Source organism: Olea europaea, chromosome 2 (assembly GCF_002742605.1).
Source record: "Olea europaea var. sylvestris chromosome 2, O_europaea_v1, whole genome shotgun sequence".
Classification (NCBI taxonomy): domain Eukaryota; kingdom Viridiplantae; phylum Streptophyta; class Magnoliopsida; order Lamiales; family Oleaceae; genus Olea; species Olea europaea.
In genome coordinates this window covers 23,010,392-23,033,959 of record NC_036238.1, presented here as the reverse complement: position 1 = coordinate 23,033,959, position 23,568 = coordinate 23,010,392, and the positions used below count along the sequence as shown (strand labels likewise).

Sequence of the window (23,568 nt, the reverse complement as noted above, 5' to 3'; positions counted from 1 at the left end):
CTAGAGAAAATTTTTCAAACAGTTTGAAGGGTAAAATCGCCTTTTACTGTGAAGTTTTTTTTTTAACTTAATTTGTTTTTTTTTTAATTCATTTAATGGGTCAAATGCCAATATCAAATTTTGCTACAGTGGAAGAGCCATTTTCGTGTATTTCCTCTCCTCACACACAAGTAATTCTTCCAGGTTGGTGACATTGATCTGGAGTAAAAGCATTTGCCATCCTCAATCATGCTACAGTGTGAGACTCTTTGATTCCATGTGATATTATATCATTTGACGAATTTAAATACAGTTAGCTTTTCTATCAAATCATATCATCCACCACCTCAAATTACGTCAAAGAATCTGTTAAAGTCTTCTGGCAAAGTGAAAAAACCCAAATATAATTTAGCTTCAAACAATGAGAAGTTAAAAACATATACATCCAAATTCAAAATTAAGATACAGTCGGAGGAAAACCGCTCGCTCAAAATCCAAAGCATCGTTTTGTTTTGATACATCATACTTTTCAAGCCATGAAAGAATTTAAATATACACAACCATCCATAATTCTTCAAAATACAAGAACACCAAGTGCACAGCTTGAAAATAACATATTACGTATTTAAGAGTTAAAACAGAAATCCACACCATGAAAAATCTAATTTAACAGAATAAAGAAAACTAAAGGATTCTGTTGTATTGACTGGTGAGAGAATTCCTGAGATTAGAATAAAGACCATAAAGGGAATACTGCCGAAGATTCTGAACTTCATACCACGAGTTAAAAACTGAATCGTGCTTATCTGTACCAGAAAATGTCAGTTGAATACCAAGGCTGCAGTCTACAGAACCTCCTCCCCCTCGGTTTTTGCAGTTATTAGTTCTTATTGCACAGTCTTGATTGTTGAGACAAACAAAGTTAGAATTGCCAGAGCAAGATGAGCAGCCGTCTCTTTTCCAATACAAGTTCTGCAGCCTGCCCTTTTTGAATTCGAGAACCTGCATCAATGTGAAAATTATCCAGTTAGATATAAAGTGAATTCATACTAGCTCAGAAACTAAGAGGTAATGATTTTCTTCATACCAGAGTAAAACTTGTTACAGTGTATGTACCATTTGCAACAAAAGCAGGAATGGACCTTGCAGCATATTTTCGACCAGCAAATGCAACCATATAACCTCCAAAAGATTCCTGAGATGTTCAAAAAAATACAGAAGATAAGATAGATAGGAATTTATCTTAGGCTTAATCGAGCTCGTAAGCTGTTTATTTTGTTTGAAATCAAACTTACCTAAATATCTGACATGGTTTGTACTTCCGAAATCATCCTCAACATTCACCAACGGTAGTGGTTTTATATTGGTTGAGTTGTTCAATCCATTTTATTTTGTTGTTGAGTATTAATTTTCATTAAATTGTTTAGATTCTAATCATCCTCACATTATGATCTTTAAAAATCATTCCTTTTCCTATTATCATTCATAATTGGTTTATTAAGTCCTTTTATACACTATTTATTCCAAGAAGCACAAAATATTTTCAAATTAGTTTGCATCTCTGGAATGCCGGACCTAATGCATTAGATTAGTTTTTTGCCACACTTGTAAATCTGAGAAGGCTTAATCAAAATAGGACTGACAGGGATAGATTAAACTATAATACATCCTGATAATAATGGAAAACTGTAAAAATCGAAATCCAATCCAGCTGTGTCATCTATATGCTCACATTATATATTTAGGCAACCCCTCAATTGTTTTTTAAGTATTCCTACATAATGATATCCCCTTGCATTGACTCCACACTAATAAGCCAACATGCCCTTTGTATACAAAAAATGGACGTGAATGATCCACCACAAAATGCCCGTATTTTTATCAGTCTAATACCGAAAGAAGTCAAAAATCTAAAAGAGCAAAGTGCATTTGGCTATATCAACCACCCAAATTAAGGATACAACATTTTTCACACACAACGTCCACTCTGATGTTTTGATCCAGTCATCAATGAGGCAACAAGAATGTCTATCTTAGCACCCCCTAACATATATTCTTTAGAACAGTCCTTAAATCCATTCTCTCATGGACTATAATCCCAAATTATACTTTCTGACAATATTTATATAATTTGGTCGTCTTTCACGTGGATGAACTCTATAAACATGTGACTTCCACATTTAATATCTCTCTTGATGAAACCCACCCCAATCCTACTTGCACCAAATTCATATTGTAACCACTTCTGCTGGGAAAAATGTAACTGCCAATGCCCAATTCTTTACTCCTTTTAAAACCCAATTTCCGAGAACCATATGTTTTCACAGCCAGACAGATAAATAAAATTAAGAAAAAGTAAACCAAAAATCAGAAACGCAATTCTTCCCAAGAAAAAAAATTAATTTCATTGCATAGACCCATAATTAGTTAATTTATACCAAAAAATACAAGCAGATATATAGAAGTAGTAATAGTACCGGGAAGAAACTGGAGGTATTGATCGTGAGGAGTGAGATCTCGTCCACTTTGGGGCGGAAAACAGCGACCTGGGAGTTTCCGTTGGAGAGCGAGAGGCGACTGTCACACGGCGACAGCTGAACGGAATTGTTGTTGTTGAAGAAGAAGGCCGACCTTGAAGCAAACGCGATACCAAATGTGAAGCCATCCTTCTTCTGCACCTTCGTATCGCCGCAAGGAGAGAATACATTATTCGTGTCAGTTCTTGATTCTCCGGAGAGGAGTAGAGTTGAGAGGATGATGAGAAAGGGAACTGCTGGATTCAGGGTTTTTGGAATCGCCATTGATGATTGGGAAAGGCTTGAGAGTTGGATTTTGTTTGGTTTTTCTTCGCTGTTGAAGAATTTTGAAATCGGCCCTGCTAATTGTACACCTAGCCTTCCTCAGATGGGCCCTGAGCTTGTACTTGTACAATTTGAAACGCTAAAATAAAAAATTGCAGTTAATTGAATCGAACGGGGCAAAAAAATCGAAACGATAGTACAATGTGATAGATATTGTATTTGATTTTAATGAATCGATTCAGGCCGGTGTAAGTATGATATTTACGCCGTCACCCCAAACCGAACCGATTATCCGTTAAATTTATTATTTTCATCTAAATAGTAATGCAATGCAAAATATATGTAATAAAAATATCCAATTTTACAAACTCCACAAGACCCCTTTTCTTCCTTTTTGCAGTCACACACGATGGTTATCAACTCACTCGCTCTTGAAGCGAATTGAATCAACAATTTTAGTTTCAAAAAACTTATTCTTTTACGATAAATTTAATCATTTGATTAGTTTTAGGCATTTGGATTGGCTTGAAATTAAATATATATAGTCTTTGCCTTTTTTTATTTTGTCATTAGTAATGTAGACATCACCTTTGGTACCATAAATCGTCGCTTTCTTACAAATGTACCCTCTATCGGTCCTTTGTACAATTTTGATCTAGTAAGTGATCAACAACGCAAATTGTTTGAAGTGCTCCAATATAATTTACTCGACTATCAGTTGATAACCATCATATGTGATTTTTTTATAATTTTTTTTTTCAATTTGATGACTAGACCTATGAAAAATATTTTATTTTCACAGTTATTAACCGCCTCGAACTGAAATTGACTTATATGGTTATGGTGCAGTTATGATATAACAAAAAAGTTGTTGGTTTGCTGATGGTTTTGATCGAACTGACCCTGAACTGAACTGTTGCCAACCCTAGGTTGTACACCGAGCTCTAGATTATTAGTTACCCTAAGACTTGGTGTACAATGAGCATTATTCTTTTGAAATTTTGCAGTTGGGAGGTTTGCCTAGAAAAAAAAACTTCAAACATTACGCGACTTTTAATTATTCACCTGAGTCATTTTTGAGTTTACGTTGGAGTTTTCGACTATCCATTCAATTTTAAACTATCAAATTTTGGTTACTAAATTTATCCAAACGTTGAACATTATTCATTGACATAACATCTATTTTAAACATCTAATGAAATTGATTACATGACTAACGGAATTCATAAGTGACGTCCTGTCACACCATTACCAAATTACCACATAAAAAAGCATCTTTTATTACTCATCAAATTATGAAAAACGTATTTGATTACTCACTATACTTTGAAAAATATATTTGATTGTTTATTAAACTTTAAGGTGATTGAATTTTGGTCACTAAATTTATAAAAATGACACCGACCTATTGTTGTCTAAAAATTATATATCGCAAGCACACGTATTGTGTATTTTCAATCCCACGATTAATGATTAATCAATTATGCAATAGTTAAATTTAAGTTTAACAACGAAACACACAATAAATTTGAATTTACAGATGATGAAAATATCTTAAAATTTTACAAAAGGAAATAATAATAATAATAATAATAATAATGATCATAGACATTCATTTTAACAATGTTCAACATACAAGGGTTCGTTTGATTGTAAAGATGGAATTGAATTGAATTGAACTGAAAATGAATTTCAGGAAATTGAATTGCCTATAAATTATTTTTTTGAGAATTGTAAATTATTGTGTTTGATTGAGATAATTTTTCATGTGGAAAATGTTGAAATAAAAGTGTTTTTTGATCTCCGTTTGGCTTTATTTTATATGAAAATTGTCAATTAAAGGGATAGATTTTATTGGTATTGGGGATAAAATTTGTTTCCATTGCCAACGTACAAAAAAAAAATTTCAAGAAAATCATCTATCTTTTGGTGTTTGTTTGACTTTATTTTACATGAAATTGTCATTTAAAGGGAAATATTTTTTTACAATAATTTTTAAAATTTGTTCAATTGCCAACAAAAAAATCAAAAAAAAAGAGTGCTATAGTAACCGAGAATTCCAATTCTCACCATTTTGGTGAGAATATTGAAATTCAAAGAAAACATGGAAATTAGTTTAGGTGGCATAAAAGGTGGAATTCGAATTTTAGGGAAAATTTTGCCAATCAAACAACAAAAAATTGGAAATATGGAATTTGATTTCCATTTTTCATGGAATTGGGGTGCAATAAAACATAGCCTAAGTTTGAATTTTTCAGATGATGAAAATATCTTAAAATCCTACAAAAATAACAAAACGAGCATAGACACAACATCTTTCCTCAATTTTATTAATTCATATTTTCGTCATTCCTCCATTAATTTTAGAATAATGCTATTTAATACCAATAGTGTTAGAGTACTCATTTATATAGTATTATGTGATAAGTTCAATTAAAGTTGAATTACATGATTATTTAATTGTGCCTTTCTTTTAATTAGATGTGGGCATTTTTGGGGAGCTAGATTGGAATTGAATAGAATCGATCGGTTTGATTTCGATTTGTTATTAAATTTATCGATTTTGGGACCATACATCGAGAATTGATCGATTTGGTTTGATTATTGGTACTATCTTAAAAACCAATAATGAATTCGATTCTTCCTCATTTCTCTTTTTGTCGGAGTATTGCATAAATATGTACCAAATATTTAAACATTAGACCCAAAAATTATCTCACGCGCAAAATTTCACTTTTCACATGCTATTTCTTCTCTCTCTCTTGTAATAAATCAATAAGTATTCAAAATTTAAACTTAAATAATTTTATAAATCATTTATAGAAATTCACAACTTTAATGCAATTACAATAGAAAAGGTGTATTTTTTGTTCAATTTTTCCTAAGAATTCAACTTTTTCGTCATTTTCAAAGTGGTTCGATCATCTTAATCAAGATCTTTTCCTTTAAGATTATTGAAGATAATCATGTGTATAAATACTATATACAATTTTAATATATACTTATGTATGAATTTTCTTAAAAATTAATTTTTGATACAAATGTTGTAATTTATATCGTGTTTATTAAGGTATAATTTTCCACGACATTATTAATTGATCTTGAGCCCCCGAGCATATTTCTGTTTTGTTACCTTGTTCAATTGATTTTTTTATATTATTAGATTATAAGAATGATAAATGGTTTCGATTTTTTTTCTTTTTTATATGACGGGTAATTTCCTATTTTATTTTTATAAATTTCCAATATAAAGAACATGATCGAGCTTAATCAAAATTGGTTGGTTAAGTTCTATAGTTAATATGGAACCAATGATTCAATTTCTAAGATTTTCATTGATACTCGATTCGATTCTTCCGATTAGAATCGAACCTGACTATGCCCAATCCCACATTTAACAACACTTAGTGCCACATAAAACGATGTTGTAATATATGAATAACATTACTCTTAATTTCAACATCCATGTCAACTTATACGTCTGTGGCAGGAACGCGGATACATTTTCAAGATTCTTGGGCACTTTCGTGCACACGAAGGCAGCATTGTGTGCAGGTTGTGGCAGGGACACAAGCACGTTTTTTAAGCAACACAGTGCAGGCAATGACAGAGATGCAAGAACATTTTTCAAATATTATCAGACACTTTCAGGTACATCGAAGCAGCACGGTGTGCTTGAGATTGCTTGAGATTGTGCATGCGTCCCTGTTACTGCCTACACACTATACTACCTTCGTGTGCTTGAAAGTACCTAAGAATATGTCTGCATCTCTAACATGACTTGCACACAAATGCAGTAGATGTAGCTATGATCGCATGTAAATCAAATTTGAGTAGTCTGATTGTTTGAACTTAAAGATAAGAAACTCAGTTGCACGCTCATCGAAAGTTTAGTAAAAATCCTTTGCATTTTCTTCTTTTAGTCCCCCAAAATCTGACAAGTTACATTGTGAATTTAATTTCAAATTTTATATTGTACTTTTAGTGCACTAATTGTCAATTTGTAGATTTATTAAAGATAATAATTATATAATTGTCGACTATTATCAATTCATCCGTGTATATCAATTGCTGAGAAATAATAAAATAAGATGGATGCTCTAACCAACTTATTGGACATCAAAGATCGAAGTTCACATGAGTCCCATTTAATATATCATTTTTTATTTTTTTATTTTGAAAAACTTCCATCCTACAACCCTAATGTCATACATGCAAAATGTTGGCACAGCCCATCTTAATGTCATTCCACCTTATTCTAATAAAATAAGTAATAACACATCATAATCTTACTTTATGATGCATAGAACGTGCATTGTATACGAGACTGACAATAACATGGAAAAAGAGAGGTGAATTTAATAATAATATAGTTATTTAAATAGGTGAAGAATTTAATTGCAGCGAGTTAGTCACATGAAACAACTAGCAAGCGTAAATGAAAAGGATAAAAAGAACCCAAAACCGTTGACATTTAATAACTTGCAAACCACAACTCAATCAATAGAGAAATATTGTTATTGTTCGATTGTATTGTAACGGACAATACTTAGGTCCTATTTGGGAGTAATTTTTCACCCAAAAAATTGATTTTTTGACCGTTATTTCATCATTTCAATCGTAATTTTTGACTTCTTCTCTTACAAGTGGCCCTCACTTTTCTCCTAACGATCAAAAAATCAATTTTCAAAATTACTACCGAACAGACCCTTAATAATGAAAGAAGTTAATTTTGAATTAAAGTTATATGTACATGCTGATATTTTACAAGAGGGTTATAGACAACTCACATGATGTGGGTCTCGTATGGGACCCACCTTCTTAAAAAATTACTCCAAAAATATCCAACTCACCTTGTTTATGAGTGTCTATAAAGTCCATGTAATCTTCCAACATGTATGTATGGAGGGGATCATAATTTTGTATGTTAAAATGTTAATCTCTAGTCTTCACGTGCCAAAATGTATCATATTTGTTGTTGATGATTATAAATTGTGTGACAATTTTAGAGTAACTTACGAAGAATTATGTAAAATATTTGTTGGAATATTGTAAAAGGAAAAGCAATTCTTATTGAAGATGGCTTAGAGAATGTATTACAAAGTTTAGGATGAGTTCGGACTTCAATAGGGAACCATAGCTCCTATTTATAAGTCTCCTACCAAGGGTTGGCCATCCTCATTCACATCAAGCTACACTTTCGATCTCGATATGTGTGTCATCGTCATGATTGAAGAGTTTTTGATTGGCTGTTGAATTCGACTAACATATCATCGTTCTACTTAGATTATAGCTACAACCTAGATTATTATTGCTTACAATTTAGACAGCCATTGCTCCATTCGGACTAATGAATCAAAGAGGTGGTAATATTAAAGGTGACACTTGTTCTTTCAAGAATGGTTGCTTAAGAGGTGACGATATCATCGAAAAACATCGAAAAACATCTTTTTTTCAGGGGATAACGATGATGTTCAAAATTGATGGCAACACTTGAGCGAGCTCTTTGGATGAGCTTCTCATCTGACCTTGCTATGTGGTTTGTGTTTTCTATTAAACCCCTAATTTTATTTGATATGAGTCGGAGACGATTATGAGTTTGGACACCAACATTTGTGTTAGGTATAAAGACTTAATGGATTATTTTGCTAATACATCCAAGGCCAAAATCAAGTGACAATATCATTTAACTACCTTACACTTTGAACGGTTCATTTTTCTTCTTTTGATTTCAAATGCGTCTTCCCCTGATTAGCTCCCCAATTTCTCATCAATCTCATGTTACCGTTGACTTTACACATATTTGAAAACCTCCGTTATCTCTCTGCATATCCTCATGGTTGACCTAATTAAACCACCTTAATTTTGTCTCATTCAATATTGGTCCATCTACCGCCCAGATCCGTGTATATCAATTGCTGAGAAATAATAAAATAAGATGGATGCTCTAACCAACTTATTGGACATCAAAGATCGAAGTTCACATGAGTCCCATTTAATATATCATTTTTTATTTTTTTATTTTGAAAAACTTCCATCCTACAACCCTAATGTCATACATGCAAAATGTTGGCACAGCCCATCTTAATGTCATTCCACCTTATTCTAATAAAATAAGTAATAACACATCATAATCTTACTTTATGATGCATAGAACGTGCATTGTATACGAGACTGACAATAACATGGAAAAAGAGAGGTGAATTTAATAATAATATAGTTATTTAAATAGGTGAAGAATTTAATTGCAGCGAGTTAGTCACATGAAACAACTAGCAAGCGTAAATGAAAAGGATAAAAAGAACCCAAAACCGTTGACATTTAATAACTTGCAAACCACAACTCAATCAATAGAGAAATATTGTTATTGTTCGATTGTATTGTAACGGACAATACTTAGGTCTCATTTGGGAGTAATTTTTCACCAAAAAAATTGATTTTTTGACCGTTATTTCATCATTTCAATCATAATTTTTGACTTCTTCTCTTACAAGTGGCCCTCACTTTTCTCCTAACGATCAAAAAATCAATTTTCAAAATTACTACCGAACAGACCCTTAATAATGAAAGAAGTTAATTTTGAATTAAAGTTATATGTACATGCTGATATTTTACAAGAGGGTTATAGACAACTCACATGATGAAGTCTCGTATGGGACCCACCTTCTTAAAAAATTACTCCAAAAATATCCAACTCACCTTGTTTATAAGTGTCTATAAAGTCCATGTAATCTTCCAACATGTATGTATGGAGGGGATCATAATTTTGTATGTTAAAATGTTAATCTCTAGTCTTCACGTGCCAAAATGTATCATATTTGTTGTTGATGATTATAAATTGTGTGACAATTTTAGAGTAACTTACGAAGAATTATGTAAAATATTTGTTGGAATATTGTAAAAGGAAAAGCAATTCTTATTGAAGATGGCTTAGAGAATGTATTACAAAGTTTAGGATGAGTTCGGACTTCAATAGGGAACCATAGCTCCTATTTATAAGTCTCCTACCAAGGGTTGGCCATCCTCATTCACATCAAGCTACACTTTCGATCTCGATATGTGTGTCATCGTCATGATTGAAGAGTTTTTGATTGGCTGTTGAATTCGACTAACATATCATCGTTCTACTTAGATTATAGCTACAACCTAGATTATTATTGCTTACAATTTAGACAGCCATTGCTCCATTCGGACTAATGAATCAAAGAGGTGGTAATATTAAAGGTGACACTTGTTCTTTCAAGAATGGTTGCTTAAGAGGTGACGATATCATCGAAAAACATCTTTTTTTCAGGGGATAACGATGATGTTCAAAATTGATGGCAACACTTGAGCGAGCTCTTTGGATGAGCTTCTCATCTGACCTTGCTATGTGGTTTGTGTTTTCTATTAAACCCCTAATTTTATTTGATATGAGTCGGAGACGATTATGAGTTTGGACACCAACATTTGTGTTAGGTATAAAGACTTAATGGATTATTTTGCTAATACATCCAAGGCCAAAATCAAGTGACAATATCATTTAACTACCTTACACTTTGAACGGTTCATTTTTCTTCTTTTGATTTCAAATGCGTCTTCCCCTGATTAGCTCCCCAATTTCTCATCAATCTCTTGTTACCGTTGACTTTACACATATTTGAAAACCTCCGTTATCTCTCTGCATATCCTCATGGTTGACCTAATTAAACCACCTTAATTTTGTCTCATTCAATATTGGTCCATCTACCGCCCAGATCATGAACAGCACCACCACCTCCGGCGGATTTCTGGGCTCCGAAAACATCAGTGGATTTGGTTATGGCATCGGAGTTTCCGTCGGAATCCTCCTCCTAATCACAACCATCACGGTGGCTTCATATTACTGCACCAGAAATACAACAATTGTACCACCGCGGAGGGCTGCTGCCCCACCGGCGTCGGACGCAGTGCAACACTCTGTCATAGACGTCGGACTTGATGAGACCACTATCACTAGCTACCCCAAGATGCTTTACTCGGAGGCCAAAGTGAATCACAAGGACTCCACAGCCACATGCTGTTCCATTTGTTTAGCAGATTACAAGAACAGTGATATGCTCCGGGGGCTGCCGGATTGTGGACACCTTTTCCACCTCCGCTGCGTCGACCCGTGGCTGCGGATGCACCCCACCTGTCCCGTATGTAGAAACTCGCCCATGCCAACGCCGCTGCCAACTCCTTTGGCCGAGATGGTTCCCCTAGCAACCAGAGCTATATGATATATGATAAGTGTATATTTCATTGTCTAATCAACAAGATCTTCGGCAACAAATGTACCAAAAGAATAATTTTCGAACCCCGGTTCTTCAATTTTCCATGTAAACTGTAGATCATAGGTCTTTTATCTCATTTTGACATTAATCAAGTATTGATTGTTTTCTCCTACACCACTACAAACATTTTATTCCTCAATCTTACTCTTTATTTTATGTTAATTTCCAGTTCCTTGTACGCTTTTTTCTTCGTTGAATATAGCATTTTGAGTTTCTTTCTGCGTGAAAAAAAAAAGGAAATGTTTAACTACATTCATTCTTTTGAATTTTGAGTTGGAAGAGAGGATACGATTGCAGACCTTTTTGTTTGCTTTGAATGGATTATAATGTTATTCAGCATGTAGGATAACATGACAATGGACTATGATGATAGATACTTCCATGGGAAGCCTCAGAATAGCTTTCATAAAGCAATGAACATCCCTGACGTGGTTGTTTTTCCAAGGTGAGATCAGTTCTTCGATCCTCAGAAATCTATAGAACTGCTTACTCTTTGTTATTTTACCTAGAATTTCTATGGCTTCTTGTGTGAGATGCTCTTCTTTTCTTTGAAAGGAAAGTGCAGTCCAAATATATTTGTTTTCTTTTTTGTCTAGGAATGTTATGAAAATGATAGTTGGGATGCTTTGATGATTAAAGTGTCTGAGAAAATTCATAAATTGTTGATCGGCATATTTTCTTGTGGTAGTTTCTCTTTTATTGAAATTTATTTGAAGTGATGTACGTCCTTCATTTTTATGGGAAAATTTATACGACTTGGGAACTCGTTCCATCACCTCTTGGGGTATATCTTATTGACAATAGATGGGTCTATGTTCCGAAGTTCAATCTTGATGGGATTGTTGATCAATTGAAAGCACGACTAATTGCGGAAGGTTACACACAGACCTATGATATTGATTATGATGAGACATTCTCTTCAGTTGCTAAGATATCTTCTATTCGCGTTTTGATTTCTATTGTTGCTAATCTTGGTTGTCCGCTATTTCAATTGGATATTAAAAATGCTTTCCGTTATAGTGACTTACACGAAGAGATTTATATAGAGCAACCACCTGGGTTTGTTGCTCAGGGAAATACCAGAACTATGTTTGTAAGTTGAAAAAAGCTTTATATGGGTTAAAACAATCATCAAGGGCATGGTTTGAGAAGTTTTCTAATGTTGTTTTGGAATTTGGTCTAGATATGTGAGACAGACCATTCAGTATTTCATCAACACATTGAATCAGGACATGTTATCCTTGTAATTTATATAGATGATGCTGTAATCACTGGCGATAATGCAGATAACTCGTTCCATCACCTCTTGGGGTATATCTTATTGACAATAGATGGGTCTATGTTCCGAAGTTCAATCTTGATGGGATTGTTGATCAATTGAAAGCACGACTGATTGCGGAAGGTTACACACAGACCTATGATATTGATTATGATGAGACATTCTCTTCAGTTGCTAAGATATCTTCTATTCGCGTTTTGATTTCTATTGTTGCTAATCTTGGTTGTCCGCTATTTCAATTGGATATTAAAAATGCTTTCCGTTATAGTGACTTACACGAAGAGATTTATATAGAGCAACCACCTGGGTTTGTTGCTCAGGGAAATACCAGAACTATGTTTGTAAGTTGAAAAAAGCTTTATATGGGTTAAAACAATCATCAAGGGCATGGTTTGAGAAGTTTTCTAATGTTGTTTTGGAATTTGGTCTAGATATGTGAGACAGACCATTCAGTATTTCATCAACACATTGAATCAGGACATGTTATCCTTGTAATTTATATAGATGATGCTGTAATCACTGGCGATAATGCAGATAGGATTGTTCGGTTGAAACAATTTCTAAAAAATATTTTCAGACCAAAGATCTAAATAAATTAGAATCACACAAATTAGGCAATAGTGCAATTGAGTTTATTGTGTTTCCATATTTTTATTTTATTTCCATACTTGTATTTTTGGTTTTCTCTATGTAATGAAAGTAAACAAGATGAAGATTATTATCTTCTTCTCTCCAAAAGTTTCACCAAACCTGTTTATAAACATACCTGTTTATCAACACTGATGATCAATGGCATAGACAGACTTAGAATTCAGGCAGAATTGAATTATTGAATGTTATATACGCATTACAACCAAACCTATGTATAGGAAAATAGTCCTATCTCTAAAAGGAAAGGAAATAATAAGAATCCTAAACTATATTATTTCCTAACTAATCTAGGACTTTATTTAATCTTCTCATTCGATTTTCCAGTAACTTTAGTGTTAGAATAAAAAAGAAGAGTCACGAGAGGTTTTCAAACTGAAAAACAGCTCTTTATTTTCCACTTTTTGATAAGTATTTTGTATTTTGAATTGTCATGATTTTCACGAGATAAAAATCTTTATAAACTCGGCCGTTTTTAGTGTCTGTCTTTGTAAATCGAAAGTGAAGAAACTGGGCTCTGTTGTTTGATTAATTTTCTAATTCTTTTCTTTTCTCTTTCCCCTTTTATTTGGGTGACTGATTGGCTTTTATAAATTAAAATTCATGATGACAAGAAAGAACAAGTAGTGTGGGAAATGGGTTACCACATGTTGTATTTTGCATATCAACGGGTAATTGTGTGATATAATGAAGCTTTCATTCCATGATCTGCAGTAAGTTGTGTAAGTAGTTCATCTTGTCCTTTGGTTTAAACTAAAAATAAAGAGCACATATTACCTTATCTTTGTAAATGATTTAGCAGTTTATTGCAAATGACACTGAAGAGGTAGAACATATTTCCATAGCTTTTAGCTGCATTCTTCTTTTGGGATCACATCATGTTCAAGTTCCTGGCTTTCTTGCCCTATTGCAGGTCTCAAGAGGAGGTGTCAAAGATTGTCAAATCTTGTAACGAGCACAAGGTCCAAGCTTCTATTTTGTTCCAAGTTTCTGATTGAGTTTATTAGTACTATGAGTAATTGTTTTTCTTCCAGATTGTGTAGTGGTTAAATAAATTGTGAAAGAGGAGTAAAATTTAATGATTACTATGGAAGGAAGTATACCCTATCAATTAATCCAAATCGTTTTGGTCATTTTAGTTAAATACCTACTCCATTTGATGTTTGCTTCTCTACTTCACTAATTTTTCTTATCAGGTCCCTATTGTTCCCTATGGTGGAGCTACATCAATTGAGGGCCACACGTTATCCCCTAATGGTGGCATTTGTATCGACATGACTCAAATGAAAGTAAGAGTACCACAGATTGTATATACCTGACTTGATTTGATGTCTTAAGATTTACAAGATAACCCACCTTCCCTTTTAGTGTTGAAATGAATCAACTATAGTTGTCAAATCATATTATCATTTCTGTTTATGTGGCTTGGATGGAAGTTTAATTGATAAAAGATGAAAAGTAGAAAAGTGGACTATGAGTCTCCAAATACATGAAAGATTACTCAAAACCGTGATATAGAAAATAATCAAACACTGTCTCTAACCTATATGCATACCATACATCTAAAAGAGATAAACCACCACATGAGAGAATGATCATTTCCCAAATGCAATACAAGTTTATTTCCCTAAATAAAAAGAAAAAGAAAAAATATCTGAAATCTACTACTTAACATGATTAGATAACTAAATTTTTTCTAGCTTAATGGTCCTGTCCATTTAAAGTAAGTTCTACATAGATGAAAAGAACATGTGGGCAGATGGATACCAAGATCAACAAAAAAATTGAATACGATTAATATTGTTTTCTCAACAAAAGGCTTGAGTAGTTGGTGAACATTAGTTTTTCTCTGATATTTCCACTGGCCTTCTACCTAGCACTTCTCATGATATAATACTTAGATGTCTTTTCTCTGTGGTTCTTGGATTTTTTGTCTTCTTTGGTTTGCTTCAAATGTTGAATCTTTCTTGCCATATATGTTTATTCAGGTCTTATTTCCGAAATTCCACCATATGTTTATCAGGTCATATTTTTCCAAAAAGTTTACTTGATTGGTTGCAACATCTGTGCAGTAACTACATTAGGAGGCTGTCATCAATTGGAATAGTGTCTGTAACCATTATTGGAAATTTTCCTAGTTCCTTACCTTGAAAGCTGTTTAAATTGTAGAACATCAAATCATTAAATCTTGAGGACATGGATGTGGTTGTTGAACCTGGGATTGGGTGGATGGAACTTAATGAGCACCTGGAGCCTTATGGCCTATTCTTTCCTCTTGATCCAGGTCAGCTTCTTTTGATCTTTGTCAATCAGTGCTTCTATAGTTTCCATCTTCAACAGAACTATTGTGTTTACTTTCAGATCTTCTGTTTTAGGATGATGTTTATTTATTTTCTGTAGAGAAAATCCTAGAAATTGAGTGAAAATCCTAGAAATTGAGTAAATATCCTTTTTCGTTTTAAATATCTGCATGCTATATAGTTATTTGACTGGTTTCATGTGAAGAAAGAAAATAGTAAAATGCTCCTGTCTCTAAACCATAAAGATTTGCTCACTTTCGTAGCATTATTACGTAATCAACCAAAGAGATTTATGTTTTATATATTCAAGAACTATGTAATAAAACCTTACTAATTGGCAGGTCCTGGAGCAACGATAGGGGGAATGTGTGCTACACGTTGCTCTGGTTCTTTAGCTGTAAGGTCATACCTGTCTTCTTCAATTCTGTAAGCATGGATGTTATTTCCTTCACACCATTCCTTTTGATCATTCAAGCATTGATAAAAATAATAAGAATTTTTCTGAATCAGGCCCTATTTTTAGTTTATCATTTATTGGTTACTGTCATGCATTGACATTATAGTTTTGTTCAAACTGCCATGAGAAAGTTGCTATAGAATATGATAATAATATTTCCCACTGCTCAGCATACCTAGTCAAATTGTTCTTCCACCAGTGGCCCCATGTGATGCTCTTGACTGATCTGCATGTCTGGTATAAGTAACCTTTGCCTATAGCTTAAAGTGAGAAAAATCTAAACTTTGGGACAATATTTGCCTTAGCTTAGAGTGAGAAAAATGTAAATTTTGTGACAATATTATTGCATTTAATTAAGTCTGGTTAATTATTCTTATTTCTAGCATGTAGGTATGGAACTATGCGAGATAATGTCATCAATCTGAAGGTTCGTTTTAATTTCATTAAATGTGTGTTTGATCATTGATGTATATCACCTTGACAACGTTTCTTTCTTGTAGGTTGTTCTAGCCAATGGAGACATCGTCAAGACAGGATCCCGTGCAAGGAAAAGCGCTGCTGGGTTTGTCCCTTTTTTATATCTTTATTTACCTTACTCTATAAAATCTTTATCTTCATACTTTGTTCAAGCATCTTAACTTACTATAAAAACACAAGTGAAAGCATTTTCAAACAACTACAAGGCCTAAACTTCTATCCCTTTATCTATATCATTGATGGGTGGGATTGCGAAGAAGAGGAGGCTACAGATTACCTGCAATATGAGCAGGTGTCTTTTTTCTCTCTGACCATTCGCAATTGATTATTTTGCAGTCTAAAAAAATGAGGCTCTGAGTTAAATTGTAAGGAAATTATGTGGGTTTTTTTCTTTTTCTTGGCCACATGTTTGACATCCTTGGTATAGTAAGTTAATAAGTAAATCAATTAAATTCTGGTGAAGGCACTTAAAATGCACACATGTCCTTTCCTTAGGATTTTAGATTAAATGGTTCAACAGGATATCACATAAAGCTCTTGAGCTAGAGTATCAACGCCTCCCATTTATTAAAACTGTGCAATTGTGCATGTATTAGGCTTTAGATGGGAAACCTGGCCTATAATTGGGGGGGGGGGGGCGTGTTTAAGGCACAATTTAAATACATAAATGTCGTCACTCTCTAGCTTATAGATCAACTGGTTCAACAAATGCTAATGCCATTCTTATAATCTTGGTCAGCGATTGCAAGACGCTGGTAGAAGTTATTGTTGCATTCTTATGCAGATGTTTCGTACTTTCTGTTCGGAAGCTTGTTTCTGCATAAGAATTCGTATTTTTTGTTGCATGCTTGGTACTGGATCTTCACTTTCAAGCACTGGTTATCTGCTTAATGATATTGTAATTACCCTTTCATGTAGCAAAGACTGATTCTATTTCAGTATGAACTTGTTGCATTTCTGCTGCTTGTACTCTTTCTTGCAAATATATTGGATTGACCTTATATTAACAGAAAGAAAGTTTGAGAACGGTTAAAAGGAACGTTTACTAATAAGGCGAGCTATCATCTATATTTACTCTCACCTTGATCTCTATCTTTTTAGTGTATTTATTTTTTGCAGCATAACAGAAACATTTCTTTAGCTTTCCTTCTGCATGCAAATTGCATAGGTAATTTTGTCATCCAAATTTGGTCTTTTCCAGGCAGCAAAATTTTATTATTATTTTTTTGAAAACCAGCATAGCCTAGGCGGGATTATTAGGCCTCAACCTAAACCCAGCGTTTGGGGTGGTAGGTGTTGGCTATGCCTTACCATGTCTACTAATAAACAATAAAGTACACATAGGAGGGGGGGAGTTCATGCCTTGTAGAGTAACATGTGGAGAGGACGATAGAAGTTGCAACGAAACTAAATTTGGAGATGCTATCTACATTACATGTATTAAAGAGATAAAATAAATGAAAGAAGGGAAAATTAGAGCTGGGCTCTCCAACCTTCCACATAACGTTGTTATAGATCCTCAATCTTCAAAGTGAGGTTCTGGTTTTCAGCCTATTTAAATGTATGAATCTAGGCCCCAACTTGACCAATATGTCAATATTTATGAAAAATCGGTCACGTCTCATCACTTGAAGATGGAGGTCGTAAATGTCTAACCATATAACATTTTTATCTAATTTCAACTGAAATTCGCACGTATTTCTAACCTCCATATTGATGGTTTTGGTCAGTAAAAACCCATATTAACATATTTAAGTAGGTTGATGGCCCATAACCGTACCACATGCAAAGTTGGGGAGCCCAAACCTAATTTTCCCATAAAAGAAACATGTGTCCATTAAATGTTGAAAATATGGAATTTGTAGCCTATCCAATCTGACAACTCTGCAAGTTTACCTGATATATTAAATGGCAGCAAAAATTGATTAATTTGAATTAATTCTCAATTTCTGTTTATAATAAGTCCCATATATATTATATAGATCCAAAGGTCAATATCATTGTCCTCCTTAGCTTCTTGTTTTCAATATGTGCGTGCTGAGAGAGGACCCCATATGTAACTATTGTAGCCAATTATAAGAGACTTGTGCTGCATTATGCTGTTGAAACAAAAGGCAATGCGCAGAGTTACTTGGTTTGCTAATTTATTTTCAGGGAAAAGGTTGTACTCCTTTTGTATGATTGAGAGGAGAAAATTTCTGTTAATTCAATCACTGTGTAATGTGTATTATTTTCTCTTTTCAATTTTCTTGTTCCATTATTCATTTCTGCCACTTCTTTTTTGTTGGAATTTAGCAATTCTTTGTATGGCTGCTGGTTTTTACTGGAAAAAGGAAACAATTTGGTGTGCTTTTCCTCAAAATTTGTTCTTTGAGTAATGAGATAATTTCACTCAAGAACCCTGGTAACTTGTGTACTTGTAAACTTCATAGGTATGATCTGACACGTCTAATGATTGGAAGTGAAGGGACCTTGGGTGTTATAACTGAAGTTACTCTACGTCTGCAAAAGATTCCACAGTACTCAGTGGTATTCCCTATTTGTTGAAAACGGTGGTCCTCTATTGGTTCGGCACTAGCTCGTTGTTTTTCTTCCTCTTAAACATGTTTTCATGAACTCATGTGCTGCTATGTATTGCATATGTGAGTGAATGGCTTTTGTTAGCTTACTCGTATTAGAAGCTAACAAGAGTCAAGAGCCTACTTTGTTCCTCTAATCAGTATGTATCACTAATGAGCATGATAATGTCCTCCGATTGATTCACACACACGTGTAGGTGAGATGTGACATTATTTTGATTGGTGCAATTGTAATGTAAAATGTTAAGATCTGATATGTTTTGTCTGGAGTTTTATTTCGGCTTAAAATATGCATTTATTGTTGGCTTTGATCATGGCTCAGGTTGCAATGTGTAACTTTCCTACAATTAAAGATGCAGCAGATGTTGCTATTGCCACTATGATGTCGGGCATACAGGTTAGGATTTATGCTAAATTTGCTATTAATCTACTCAATCTGGCATTCAGAAGTTTCTGTAGCTGTATGTATCTGACAAGATCATAGATGTTGCATGTTGCATATGTCTGCTGAAATCATAAGGTAGACTTTATATTAGTGCCTGTTTGTAAGCAAAGGATTTTAAGTGACATGCTTGCATGTTCATTTCATCTTTCTGCAAAAAGTGATTGTAACTTGACCTCATTTGAACTACATAGGCTGGATTCAGTTTATATGAATATTTTGGTAATTATAGCATATGCTAATAAGGCTAGATTTCTCCATTGCTTCTCCACTATGTTATTGTTCTGTTATGCGAACTAGGTTTCAAGGGTGGAGCTTATGGATGAAGTTCAAGTGAGGGCAATTAATCTTGCTAACGGGAAAAATTTACCCGAAGTTCCTACTTTGATGTTCGAATTTATTGGCACAGGTGAAACATGTCTCTTTCCAATTATTGGCCACTGCATACGTCATTTTATTTACCTACCATAATGCATCCTAAAATTGAAGTTGATCCTAGTGCTCGTTTGGAAGAATTAAAATGGGATTAAATGAAAAGAAGTAGTTAAATCGGCATTTGACTTTGACTTCAAATTTTAATGAGATTATAATTCTATCAAAACAAGCACTTATTTTATGATGAGGCAAGACAAGTAACCATCTCTCTCTCTTTCACTTTCTTCTTTTTTGTGTATGGCTCTTGTGGTGGAGACATGGGTGTGTAAATGTGATTGTCTTGGGGGTTTGATTTAGACATGTCGTGTTCTGGTTATCACATTCTAACAGTTGTACGTCTAGAATCCTTTATTTCAATGAGATATGAGTTATTCCTTGATCATTTGACCCTATGCACATTTGACACACCTGAAATATTAATAACCAGAAAATTTGTAAATAAAGATCTATTTGAGTTCCATACATCATCGAAGTGTTGAGTGTAAAATAATGTACAACTGTCAAAATAGAAATCAACTACAGGGTGGGCAGTAGCTAGATATTTGAAGTATTGCTTGTTCACGTTTGAATCTGTTGTAGGTTTGACTGTTGTATCCTTAATATTCTGCTTTTCAGTTCTCAGATTGTATTCTTTACTTTTTTGGTATACATAACAGCTAGTGCAAATCATATTTTGAGTTAAATTAGTCTACCTAACCATTAAATTCCTGCGATCTAAAAATTTCGGTTTCATCTTAATTTGCTGGGTAAGATGTTTAAAAAGATTAAATTTAGCAAGAATGTTTTTTACTTGTCAACTCATATAGTGCCACAGATTTAACTAGAAAAATCTATTTAAATCATTTAATTCTTTGGAGCATTTAAATGTCCTTCACAGTTCAATACAGTATTTGAGGTTGGAAATTTTTTATTTTTTGATCGTCAACTTTGTTTTGTTCTCAATGTCCAACAGAAGCTTATGCACGTGAACAAACGCTCATAGTTCAGAAGATAGCTTCAGAGCACAATGGCTCTGATTTTGTTTTTGCAGAGGATTCTGAAGCGAAAAAAGAACTTTGGAAGGTATGCATCTAAAAATCACGGGCCGATGTGCACACAATCTTTTCCTTTTTTCTTTTTTCTTTTTTCCTTATCTTTCTTTTTGTAGCATTTTTGCTCTCAAGACTCGGTATCTCCTGCTTCCATATTCTTTATCTAATACTGGAGATAATAAATTGCCTTTTAAATCATCTTCTTTTATTTATTATTAATTCTCTGATTTTAATATTTAGAGTTTTAAAACTATTTGATTAACGCGTTTATGGATATTTTTGCTTCTTCGGGCATGTATAAAGAAAATATGCAGTATAGAATTTTCATTCCAAAGTAGCTTAATGTAGAAAGACTGATACTATTGCTTTTATTGTAAATGCTAGACTAGCTATAAAAGGCTGAGTATTTCTTCACGTCAAAATACTATTTCAATCCCAATTTTGTATCATTTAAATTCGTAACATCAGCCAGTAACCTTAATCCCACCTTACTTACTTTCAAATGTACACGTTTGTTGGACAAGATTGTTCCTTGCTTTAATAAATTTCTCTTGTATCCTATATCTTTCTAAATGATTTTACCTTCCGTGTTTCGTCCCATGAAAATTGATTTTGATCCTGAAGGGATTTAAGAAACTTCCTACAAATTAACTTCTACTTATAGTGTTATTATTATTATTATTTTTTGTGTGTGTTTTAGATAATTATGATGATTTTCTCTAGTTTAGCTAATTTGTTCAATTTGTTTTCCATGTAGATAAGAAAGGAGGCACTTTGGGCATGCTTTGCTATGAAACCAAATTTTGAAGCAATGATAACGGTGAGTTTTTCTCTTTATATTTGACATCCATATTTTTAGGCTGGAAACAATTAGTGTGCATGTCTAGGTAAAGCGTAAAAGTTTTACGTTTTGGATGTGGTAATCCCTCTCTTCCCCTTCTCACTGTGATACCTCTCTGTGCCTGGCTATTTCATGCTTCTTAGCCTTCTAGATTTCAAATAATTCATGGATCTTTTTAGTTCTTAGCTAACCTTAGTAAGTTGCTTTTGGCCTCTTATTGAACTTGAAAAAACTGAGAGATTTTGTTATCACGCAGGATGTTTGTGTTCCATTATCACGCCTTGCAGAATTGATATCAACATCTAAGCAAGAGCTGGATTCTTCATCTTTAGTATGGTATAGTTTTTCTATAAGGAGATGGTTAGGAGTTTGTAAACCTTGCTTCTACGCCTTACTTTTCTTATGCTCTTACATATCATATGCTTTAACAGCACTGTCATTGCTCATGCTGGTGATGGAAACTTCCACACTGTGATTCTATTTGAACCTGACCAAGAGGAACAAAGGAAGGAAGGTGAGAGATTAAACCACTTCATGGTGCATACAGCTTTAGCCATGGAAGGTATTGCACGAGCTGCTTAAGCAAACTCTATTTTCTTTCAGCCAGAAATTTCTATTATCAATATTTATTCTTCAGACTAATGAAGTCTTCTCATAAACTGCCCCGTCCTTCATTAATCATGTTATAAGTCACAAATAATGTGGGATGAGTTTGCATATTCACTTAGTTACTCACCAGCATGTAATGCCAATGTTTTTAAATTTTATTTTTTAAAGTAAAACACTTCTGCTGGGATAGGAGTTTTTGGCTCCTGCCCAATAGTGTAGTGTGAGGTTTGGAATTGTCTCTACCCGTTTATTAATATAAAAATGCAGTACTAGAAGGGGCCATTGGGCCTTACCTCGTAACAAGGGTACAAGAAAGAACTTACGATATTTAAACAAGTTACACATTTGGATCCTATTCTTAGCTTATGTAAGTTTATTCAATGCTAGTTTACTTTATTGGAGCCTATTCAGAGTATGCAAATATTCTGCCCCTAAGATACTGAACTAGAAAGCCCCGAATTTGGGCTTCCTTTTTCTTAAATATGGAAGGCGGCTAAGCTTATTATTTCTTAGGATACCCTTACCATATCCTTCTGTATGAGTCACAATTCACTTCCACCATTGACTTAGTCTCTCTGGTACTTGACGGGGTATGTTAGCTAATGTTATAAATCCATCGACATTTTGATAAGAAGAATGGTAAATTCAATGATGCTCCTGTCGAGTATCAGTTCATTCACAGTGAATTAGCGTGCCATGATGATCCAGTAGATTGAGGGCCATCCTTTTCGTTCTTTTAAGGTTTACTTGGTTGCTACCTCTGTTTTCACTAGATTTTAGTTGAGGATTAAAATACATGACTATGTACTTAATGCTGCATGTTTCTGTTATTATGTGTATAAACGGATTAACTCTTTTTACGGACGACATAAGTTTTAACATCTGAATGCCAAATATGAAGAATAGGACTATATGCTCGAGTTACTCCAACTCCTGCACTGGCTTTTACTTTTTTGTGGATTCACTGTGTGGAATCGTGTGAAGATTTGAGAAAAAAGATATCCCATTACGATGTTTTCTGATTTTTTGATTCCATGGCAAAGCAGGAACATGCACTGGTGAACATGGCGTTGGCACTGGGAAAATGAAGGTATTATTATTAAACTTACTGAGACTTTTAGCACTGTTGACCCATTGACTTTAAAGAGAGAAACACATTTGCAAAGCCCATCTACCTCGTGGCATTTAGGGAATGATGGGTTAGATGCTCGAGACATCTCTTCTGTAGACTAAAAGAGGTTCAGTTCGTACGATAGTATCTCGATAGAAGATGTTGGTAAGGGGTAGATCGAAAACAACATGACAACTAGGCTACCATTTCAGCTTGTCGTCTATTTCATGCCAATAACATGAAATTTCGCTAAAAGTTCAATAATGAGTAGATTTTTTATTTATT

General features: G+C 33.8%; 3 protein-coding genes across 4 annotated transcripts; 2 read left to right on the top strand and 1 right to left on the bottom strand.

Annotated features, from left to right (window-relative positions):
- Positions 1-442: 442 nt before the first annotated feature.
- On the bottom strand, positions 443-2,874 carry LOC111367093. The gene is made up of 3 exons (XM_022987807.1): positions 2,457-2,874; positions 1,067-1,174; positions 443-981 (listed from the first exon to the last, which is right to left on the bottom strand). Exons 1-3 carry the CDS (start codon positions 2,778-2,780, stop codon positions 664-666), a joined length of 750 nt encoding a protein of 249 aa, XP_022843575.1. The 5' UTR covers positions 2,781-2,874; the 3' UTR covers positions 443-663.
- A 7,444-nt stretch (positions 2,875-10,318) lies between these two features.
- On the top strand, positions 10,319-11,142 carry LOC111376146 (RING-H2 finger protein ATL70-like). The gene has a single exon (XM_022999090.1). The coding sequence runs from the start codon at positions 10,520-10,522 to the stop codon at positions 11,018-11,020; it is 501 nt and encodes a 166-aa protein (XP_022854858.1). The 5' UTR covers positions 10,319-10,519; the 3' UTR covers positions 11,021-11,142.
- A 266-nt stretch (positions 11,143-11,408) lies between these two features.
- LOC111367081 (D-lactate dehydrogenase [cytochrome], mitochondrial-like) lies at positions 11,409-23,325 on the top strand. 2 transcript variants are annotated; one of them, XM_022987795.1, is made up of 15 exons: positions 11,409-11,519; positions 13,915-13,963; positions 14,198-14,290; positions 15,171-15,285; positions 15,643-15,703; positions 16,149-16,185; positions 16,259-16,320; positions 18,668-18,764; positions 19,137-19,211; positions 19,557-19,665; positions 20,644-20,753; positions 21,480-21,542; positions 21,820-21,899; positions 21,995-22,125; positions 23,219-23,325. In XM_022987795.1, exons 1-15 carry the CDS (start codon positions 11,425-11,427, stop codon positions 23,308-23,310), a joined length of 1,269 nt encoding a protein of 422 aa, XP_022843563.1. In that variant the 5' UTR covers positions 11,409-11,424; the 3' UTR covers positions 23,311-23,325. The 2 variants fall into 2 exon arrangements, with proteins under 2 accessions (XP_022843563.1, XP_022843554.1); XM_022987786.1 differs by having other exon boundaries at positions 23,216-23,325.
- Positions 23,326-23,568: the final 243 nt, after the last annotated feature.

Coding starts and splice junctions, on each gene's coding strand:
- LOC111367093 (XM_022987807.1), bottom strand. CDS start 2,780: ATGGCGATTCCAAAAACCCTGAATCCAGCAGTTCCCTTTCTCATCATC. Junction 1,175..2,456: donor ATACCTCCAGTTTCTTCCCG/GTACTATTACTA, acceptor TGAACATCTCAG/GAATCTTTTGGAGGTTATAT. Junction 982..1,066: donor CTGTAACAAGTTTTACTCTG/GTATGAAGAAAA, acceptor ACATTGATGCAG/GTTCTCGAATTCAAAAAGGG.
- LOC111376146 (XM_022999090.1), top strand. CDS start 10,520: ATGAACAGCACCACCACCTCCGGCGGATTTCTGGGCTCCGAAAACATC.
- LOC111367081 (XM_022987786.1), top strand. CDS start 11,425: ATGACAATGGACTATGATGATAGATACTTCCATGGGAAGCCTCAGAAT. Junction 15,704..16,148: donor TCTGGTTCTTTAGCTGTAAG/GTCATACCTGTC, acceptor TCTAGCATGTAG/GTATGGAACTATGCGAGATA. Junction 19,212..19,556: donor CTATGATGTCGGGCATACAG/GTTAGGATTTAT, acceptor TATGCGAACTAG/GTTTCAAGGGTGGAGCTTAT.